The 8,775-nt window shown below is 51.2% G+C and overlaps 1 protein-coding gene across 1 annotated transcript in view; it reads right to left on the reverse strand.

The window, feature by feature from the left end:
• Positions 1–3,843: 3,843 nt before the first annotated feature.
• Positions 3,844–8,775, reverse strand: part of Fam83f (family with sequence similarity 83 member F) — a 28,697-nt gene continuing 23,765 nt past the window's right edge. The window contains exon 5 of the mRNA XM_005067004.4: positions 3,844–5,323. Within this exon, the coding sequence (XP_005067061.2) occupies positions 5,274–5,323 (50 nt within the window). The 3' untranslated portion in view covers positions 3,844–5,273. The remainder of the gene's footprint in view (positions 5,324–8,775) is intronic.

The raw sequence follows: 8,775 nt of genomic DNA on the forward strand, positions 1-8,775 counted from the left end.
CAGAGTTGTTTTGATTTGCATTTCCCTAGCAGCTAAAAATGCTGAACAATTTAAGTGCCTTTCAGGCATTTTAGATTCCTCTATTGAGAATTCTTTATTTAGTTCTGCACCCCAGTTGTAAATTGGATTATTTGGTGTTTTGGTGGCTAGCTTCTTGAGTTCTTTGTGAGTTTTGAAAATCAGCCCTCTGTCAGACGTGGGGTTGGTGAAGATCTTTTCCCATTCTGCAGACTGCCATTTTGTCTTGTTGATTGTGTCCTTTGCCTTACAGAGCTTCTCAGTTTGAGGAGGTCCCATTTATTAATTGTCTATCTCCATGTCTGTGCTACTGGTGTTACATTCAGGAAGCGGTCTCCTGTACCAATTAATTTAAGGGTGCCTCCCACTTTCTCTCCTAAGAGGTTCAGTGTAACTGGATTTATGTTGAGGTCTTTGATCCATTTGGACTTAAGTTTTGTGCATGGCGATAGACATGGATCTATCTGCCATCTTCTACAAGCCAGCATCCAGTTATGCCAGCACCATAGTTTTACAGAACCTCAGTTGTGCCCACTTGTTTATGCATGGTGTGCAGCTGCTTCAGTGATACTCTGCAGTCACTGCAGGCACCACGTCTGAAAAGCCTGAAGCTTTGTGTGCGAGGTGGGGCACAGTCTCACTATGCAGGCTAGGCTTGTTTAGAACTTGCAGCGATCCTCGATGCCTGAGCCTTATGGGTGCTGGGGTCAGAAATGTGTGCCATCAGGCTCAGTCTAAGCCCAGATTATTTACTGTGACCCTTTACAGGAAGAGCTTGCCCACCCCAGGGCTGGCCATCTGAGCTGTAGGATGCAAACTGCCTGCTGGCCACAAGGTGGCAGCCGTTCTCTACCACTGCTTCCATCCACAGGGCACCTAGTGCTCCAGAAGGCTGGAGGCTCCTCCCCTCAGGTGTGGGGGGAAGCTAGGCAAACGCCTGGGAGTTGGGAGTTTATGGGGCAAAAAGAACAGGGCTGGTGTGGTACAGAGTTGACTGGTTTTTTGAGTACCGAATACTGTCTTTGGTTCAAGCTTTACCTGTATTTTGTATATTCACAGAATTCTCCAGACAAGCTAAAATTGTCTGTTTCACCCAAAACTATTAGTCAAGAGAAGTGAGATTTTCATGAACCCGGCTGCCTTCTGAGGTGGTGACGTGGTCCACACGGGTCCCTGTCCAACAGTGACTCACACACAGAAGTTTGGCAGTTTTCCCCACCTTGGAAACTTCCTCCAGGTTAACTAGTACTCAGCCCGGTGTGCCAACCAAGCCCCCTACACTTGACTGTTTGTCAGGCTGGATGCCCAGAAGGATGTCATAAAAATGCTTCTGGAAGCTCCAAGCCTGAACCTTCTCCTGCCAGACGCTTTGCCTCAGGTGGGTCTCCTCCAAATGACATATAAGGAAACCCAAACTCTAGAAGTAAGTCTGCTGGGTACCTATCCATATGGCAGAAGAGCCAGGATTGTGCCTGGGCAAACCCACTCTACTTCATGCCTCATGAAAGCCTCCGAAAGCAGCATGGATCCACTCTTTCTTGTGGTTTTTGTTGTTTTTCAAGAGAGGTTCTCACTATGTAGCTCTAGCTGTTCTGGAACTCAAACTGTAGATCAGGCTGGCCCTCAAACTCACAGAGATTCACCTGCTTCTGCCTCCGGGATGCTGGATTAAAGGCGCATACCATCATCTCTTCTTGGCTTCATCCACTCTGCTTTCAAACCATGTAAACAACAAAGCAAGCTTTTGGGCATAGAGTGGACTTTCCTTTAGGGCCATGGGCACTGTGGGCGTGGCTCCTGTTCCTGTGTTTTGTGCTTTTCCTCCTTCAGGCTCCCATATGCTTGGCAGCTTTCATGGCAGGTCTGAGCTCATCTCCTGTGACATAGGCACCTGTTCCTGAAGCTGCTTTTGGGTGTCTTCAGACTGTCCTAGTTTCTTTTTTTTTTTTTTTTTTTTTTGAGATAGGGTTTCTTTGTGTAGTTTTGGAGCCTGTCCTGGAACTCGCTCTGTAGATCAGGCTGGCCTCAAACTCACAGAGATCTGCCTGCCTCTGTCTCCCAAGTGCTGGGACTAAAGGTGTGTGCCTCCACTGCCCGGTGACTGCCCTAGCATCTAACCACTTTCCTGGATTAAAAACTTGTTTCTGAATAGCTGTCATGGAAAGGCATGTGGATGGTGCGCTAGGATGTTACCATAGCTGGACTCCACTCTTCCCGTGACATGTGGGTAACTTTGGACTAACTTGCCAATCCCAAGGTCGTTCTAGGCTTCCCTCTGTAAGGACTCAGATATGTATATATGAATGACGATGAAACACCTGTGCCATCATGTACATATGGAGGCTTGAGAACAACTTTTGGGAGCTGGTTCTTTTCTAACCACCCTTAGTTCTGGGAATTGAACGTAGATCACTATGCTTGTACAGCAAGTGCTTTTATCTGCTGATCAATCTTGCTGGCCATGGCCAGCCAAATTTTCAAGCATTTAACCAACAGATATTAAGATACTATGCTCATGGCATTGAGATAGACAGATGTGGCCTTTGTGCCCAGAGCCTGGCCAAGGAGTGTTATCTGGAAGCAGCGCCTTCCCTGCGCCACAGCTGGGCAAGCAAAACCATTGAGAAGAGTGGTGGGAAGTCTGAGGCTAACCCTGTGAGGTTTGGGTCTGCCTCTCCATGACTCAGCCTATGAACACTTGCTGGTCTGCACCCGCCACCTCTTGCTTCTCTCTAATGTGCATTCTTCTTACCTTGCTCAAGTTCCACTCACTGAGCCTAGGCTGCCACCCTGAAGCAAATCTTGTGCCTTTGGGAAAGCAGGACAGATGGTTCGGGGCAGCCACTGGGCTCTGAGGAGAAGACGGCATGCGTGGGGAAGTGCCGGGCGAGAAACGGCAGCCTTGGCACAGGTAGGGCTCATTAGCTGCAGACCGGGGCTGTGTGATGTTTCCTCAGACTGTCCGCCTCACTTGAGTCTGGAGGGTCTTTTGCTTTTTGGAGGGGACCACTCCTGGGCACACACAGGTATGTCCCATGGTGCTTACCATGGCTGGGACTGAAGAAAGGGGAACAGATTGGGAGGAAATGTGACAGAGCTGACTGAAAGGCAGATGTGTGCACACAAACACACCTGTCCTGGGGAGAATAAGGCAGTGAAGTGCTAAACAGGGTAACTAGGACAAAGGTGGAAGATGCCGCCGAGTGGAAAATCTCAGGCAAGTCAGCAACCTCAGAGCCAAAGCTCTACGCCAAAGCCACACAAGGTAAAGCTGGGTGTGGTGGAGCACACCTGTAACCCCAGCATTCAGGAGAACTGAAGCGACTGCTGGAGGTCAGCCTGGGCCACATCCCAGGAGGCACAGTGCCTCCTCCGCCCCCAACAGATTTTGCAGTGTCGGGCATAGCATGTTTGTGATGTGGACTTGGGGGTGGCGGCAAGCCTGTGCCCGCATGGCAGATTCTTACTTGAGCTGGTCTTCGTAAGTTTCATGACCGAAGCATGTGGTGAGCTGCTCAGTGAGAGGAAAGTGGCAGGGCAGAGAAGAGCACTCTCCCTCTGGCTGCCTGTCCAGAGCTGACCCAGGGTAGCTTTCCCTCGCTGGGAAGAGACACGATGGCCTAAGCAGAATTGCTTAGGAGAGGTCTCTTTCCTGGTGGCAGGCGACCACTCTCCACAAGGTCATTGTTTCCCCCACTGTAGTTTAGGTATCCTGTATCCCACATCTCCAAGGTGACCAGTGCAGCAGAGATGTAACAGGCCACTTCCCATGTCGCCTGGGCCTCCCAATTTCCTCCAGAATAAGCACATGCCACACTTACAGTCTTGTATCAGGAAGCACTTACCGGAAGTGTTTAATTCTTACAAAGGCTTGGGAAGCCACAGGGGAACCTTGCCCCCTCCCGGAGCCTAACCTCAGGGAGGACACAGGGGACTCTGGGCTGAGGCCATTCCTAATTTCCCCTCTTATTCCCCATCAGCCAGGAGGCAGACACAGGCACAGGCCACCATGTGCTTCTGCAGCTTACAGCGCCCCCTCCCTGCCTCTCACCAGCTGCCTTTGCAGATGCCTGTGTCCCTCCCAGGACTAGGGGTACCCAAGGGCCTTTCAGAAAGAAAAGGGGACAAGGGCTTGGTTTAGAGGCCCTTTGCCCCTGTGTCATTGTCTGCAGTTAGACAATGTCTCCCGTGTCAATGGTCACTTTCCCTCAGCCTGCACAGTTCACTGTGTAGAGAGGTGACAGTGGGGCTGGTCATCTTGGCAGTACTACTGTGGTAATTAGGCCACAGTTGGAGAGAAACTGAGGCATTTAAGAACAGCCTGACATTTTGCAGGTGGTTCAGGCTGGTCGTTGGCTGAAATTTCACTGAGGATGACCTAGTGTACAAAGAAGGCCACCTAAATGCTCAGGGAGGAACCGGCAGGGAGGAAACACAAATGCTCTTGTCCCCTGGGCCCAGCCTCCTCCCCTGCAGCCCCATCCTCCACAGAGCTGTAAAGGAAACCATACTGAAAAGAGCAGGCATTGGGGAAGGCACTCTGCAGAGCCCCAGGGCCTTCAGGCCAGGCTTGCTACGACAGTGCAGGAGGGAAGGGGGCTCTTCACCACCACTGTCGGATCCTGCCACTAGCTGGAAGGAGGCCGAAGTATCCCCATCCCCACCCCATTCCACTCGGAGACTAGTTCAGGCGTCAGCAGGAATGGGTGTCCCTAAGGTTACAATAGCCAGTGGCCCTGCTATTCCAGCTCTATCTCTCACCTGGAGTTTCAAGGCTGGAGCAAGATTGGCTCTGAGTCCTATCTTCTTCCCCGTTTTCCCCACCAACCTCTGGGGGTACGGGGAACTAGACATCACCAGAAGTACGAGGAAAAGCCAAGTGGCTGGGGCTGCCTTGGAATCCTGTCCTAGCAAGGCAGAAGGAATGGCCTTTCTCCCACCAGAGGACCTGTAGGACAGGGCTGGCCCAGTGGAGGAGGGCTGGCATAGAGCAGAGCAGACACCAGCCAGGCTTCTTTGGTGCAACAAGGTAGTGTCCTTGTCCAGTCGTGCAGTCTGCTGGAGGCAGTGATAGCTGAGATGCTTCAGATCCTGCCAGCTAGGATTCAGGCCTTAAGACCAGGATGGAGGCTGCAGGGTAGGAGGTCTGGTTAGGGTCTGATGTGTAAACAAGTGCAGGGTGTAGGCCATGCTCTCCGCAGCACAGGACAGGATGGGTGGGCATCTGCAGATCTTGCCCACTACTACCCTGAAGCTCAGGAGATGGCACAGTTGCTGGGCTTGGTGATCCTGGAACTCCCTTTACCTGTGGAGACAGGGCACAGATGTGGAGGCTGTAAGTAACAAGCTCAGTGAGTTTGCCACAAGCCCAACCTTGAATCACCCACATAAGCAAGACTAATGTCTCTCTTCCAAGCTGCTGTCCAGGATCCAGGTCAACAGGGCGCTCAGGAAAGCAAAGGTACTTACTGTCTGTTTCAGAAGCCTCACCATATTTGGAGGATCCCCATGACTGGAGACATCAAGTGGTCTGTGTCTCCTGACCAATGATGACAGGGACTCTGGAGTCAGCAACCAGTGACTTAGAGTCCTATCACTAGCAGCTAAGTATTGTAGGCAGCTTCAAGCACTCATGAAATCAAGGGCACTCTCAGGGATCCTAACTGGAGGGCATAGGGGAAGCAACGATGAGAGCCCGAACCACTTGCCTTACTGCAGAGCTGATGCAGTAACCCTGCCCCTGGAGTGGTCAGTGACAGTGCCAGGACCTGGCCTTCCTGTCCAGTCTCAGCTCCTTCTGCCACTCAGGTGGCTGAGTTAGAGGAGGAAAGCTATGCCTGTGGAGGGCCAGCTGCCACGGTGAGCAGTGTGGTCACACTGCTGTGGACTCTGGGGTGGGGGAGGGGAGCGCGAGGCTGACCTGACTCCTCTGGCTGGGCCTGGAGGCATTGCACAGTTGAAGGCGGAGCCCGCATCCTCAGAAAGCCTGCTGGCTGCTTTTCCCAGATGGAAGCCACGGTGTTACTTCCCGCCTAGTTTCCTTTATACAGTAAAGACAATCTCCCTAGTGCTCACACCGCCGTCCACATCACTTCAGCTGTGAACTTAATTAAGGTGAAGACTGCCTCCTGTGAATTGTAGTAGCGGGAGAGGCACTGGGCAGGGCTAGACTAGAACTCTGGTGCTGCAGCCCCTTCGTGAGTCCCCATGCCTGTTGAAGGCCACACGGCCTAGGCCCACTGTCCCTGCTCTACTAGGCACTGCCTCACTCTGGCTACAACTGATTGACTCCTCAGGATTTACTGCAAAACCAGCCAAACCCCTCCTGGGTGTCCCCTGCACTCAAGCAGACAACTGCCTAGGCGGAGGTAAGACGGGAAACCTGTGGCCTCCCATGGTGGTGCTGAGGGCTGTGTCTGGTGTGGCTCTGTGAAGCTCATTAAATCTACCATGCTGGAGCCCTTGCTGCTGCAGCAAGAGGGTCTGCATGGCTCTTACTTCCTCGCCTCATGGGCCTTTTCTGTTTGCTTGGCCTGCTAAGTGGGTACCCAGTGCTTCCTCAGAGGCAGCAGCATGTTGGAGGCAGGTAAGCAAAATCAACCTCTTGGTCCAGAAGCAGGGCAGGAGTGTGCTGAGAGCACGGGAGCATCCCCGAGCCTGCGCCCTGCCAGCTCCTTCCCAGAGAAAGTGGTCTTCAGCAGGCTGTGGCCTGCCATTTGCAGGGTTGGATGCCAGCCTGGAGACATCCCTTATCATCAGGATTCATTTCTAGGGCTTTGACAGAGAAACAGGCTGGAAGGAAAATTCACTGTGTTCCACCATTCCTTCCATGTTCATTTACCAGAAAACTGCCAGGGGCAGATGCCTTGGACCCATTCAGATTAATGTGGAAGAATTATGCCAACCACCCAAACAATTTCTTTTTATAAAGCATGTGCGGCAGGGAAGTGAGTGGCCCAAAGACGACTTATGTCCTGCCAACTGCAAAGAGGACTAGCACTGCAGACTGGAACAGGAATGAGGCAGTAGGAATGTCCCATGGCATGCAGGAGAGCGGCACAATGCGGGAGGTGTGGGGCCGCAGCTAGCAGGCGAGATGCTTCAAGAGAAGGGGAGGAGAAAAAGAGAAGGGAGATGGGGGACGATATGGAAAGTCACTACAGGACTGCGGCGATAGTAAGTCCCCTCTTCCTACAGCTTATAGGGCTTCACATCTTTTTATCTGGAACATTCTTTCCCTGATGTCCATGTATCAATCTGAGGCTCTGCTCCAGTCTCCTTAATCAATGATGCCTTCTCTGGGTACCCTGGATAACAGAGTCATGATGCTTACTGACCTCTGAGTGACAGCATTTCACTCTATGTCCCCTTTAACACTTGAAAACCATTGTCCGTTTTTCGATGATCCCCTAGGACCTCCCTGTCTAGCCTAGTGACTCCCCAAGGACATAGATTTGCCTGAGTCTCCTGTAACTAACTACATTGGTGCTCGTTTGAAGACCCTTCTGCATTGGAGAGCTTTGTGGGAAACCAATGCTCTTGTTCAAAATAGAGATACCTACCTTCAGAGCTTCATGACCTGCTAATGTACCTGCTGCCATGTGTCCTATGGAGCAAACAGGAAAAGGCAGCTCTTCTTCGTTGGGTCAGGGCAGCTGTCATGCTCCAGCTCAACAGGAGTGAGTGTGTTCATGTGTTGCAGATCCTGAAATCCACTATTTTGTTACATGAGTTTCGTTGATGCTGGCATCCCTGTGTTATGCTTCTGATTTAATTTAGTGTTTAATTTTAAATTCTTGGCAGTGGGGATTGGTTAAAAGATGAAATGGATCTTCATGGCAACAGCTGTGATAAAAGCTTTGGTTTCCAAAGTGGTTTTTTTTTTGTTTTTTGTTTTTTTTTACTGTCAGCACCGCTAGCATTCCACATTTTTCTGAACGTCATCGATTCCTTAGTCTTTACCAATATGGTGAATGCCATCCAGAGAATGATACATTTAGTTGACTAAATCCTGTTTCATAGTGGTTTTTAAAAACGCAGATTTCTGAATCCAACCCAGCAGTGTAGACTCTATTCACAAGATTTTTAAAACAGGATACCCGGCTGTGCTTTCCTGAGACTGGGAAATCTCTGTTCCCAGAGAGCCTGCCCAGAGATCCTGTACGGGTGCCAGGAAGTGGCCAGGAAGGCAGGAGCTCATAACCCGGTGAGGGGTGAGGACATGGTTTAGTTAGTGGAAAAGCAAACAGCAAAGGACACCCAGCTTCAGCCACTAGAGGGCGCTCTGGGTCTTCAAACTGCCATGCTGAAGCCATTGTGGAACCCCTCCCCCCACCCCCCAGCCCCAAAGGAGGAGATTCTGTGAGATTCTCCCCAGGGCCACACCTGGGTTTGCAAAAATTTGCATGCTGTTTGACAACTATATACTTCTTATCAAGTCATTTTACAGGCTGTCAGCTTTCCTATCTTTCTCTCACCCACCCTGTCATCCACCCACGTTCTCTCTGACAAGAGGGTACAGAGACAGATAGGACAGTCAGCACCAACTAACAGGGACCTCAGAAGCCCTCCCCAGTTTACCCCTTCTCTAGAAGAGGAGACAGCCCTGGAGAGGGAAGGCAATGTGTCAAGAGCTAAGATCACACGGCCACTATCTGGCAGCTTGCATGCTCCCTGTGGGAAGAGGACTCCTTCCCTGGGTGGGTTCCTTCTCTGAGGAAGCAGCTCACATGGTTGCAATCCAGCTCAAGCTCCAGG

Source organism: Mesocricetus auratus, unplaced genomic scaffold (genome assembly GCF_017639785.1).
Source record: "Mesocricetus auratus isolate SY011 unplaced genomic scaffold, BCM_Maur_2.0 Super-Scaffold_100010, whole genome shotgun sequence".
NCBI lineage: Eukaryota > Metazoa > Chordata > Mammalia > Rodentia > Cricetidae > Mesocricetus > Mesocricetus auratus.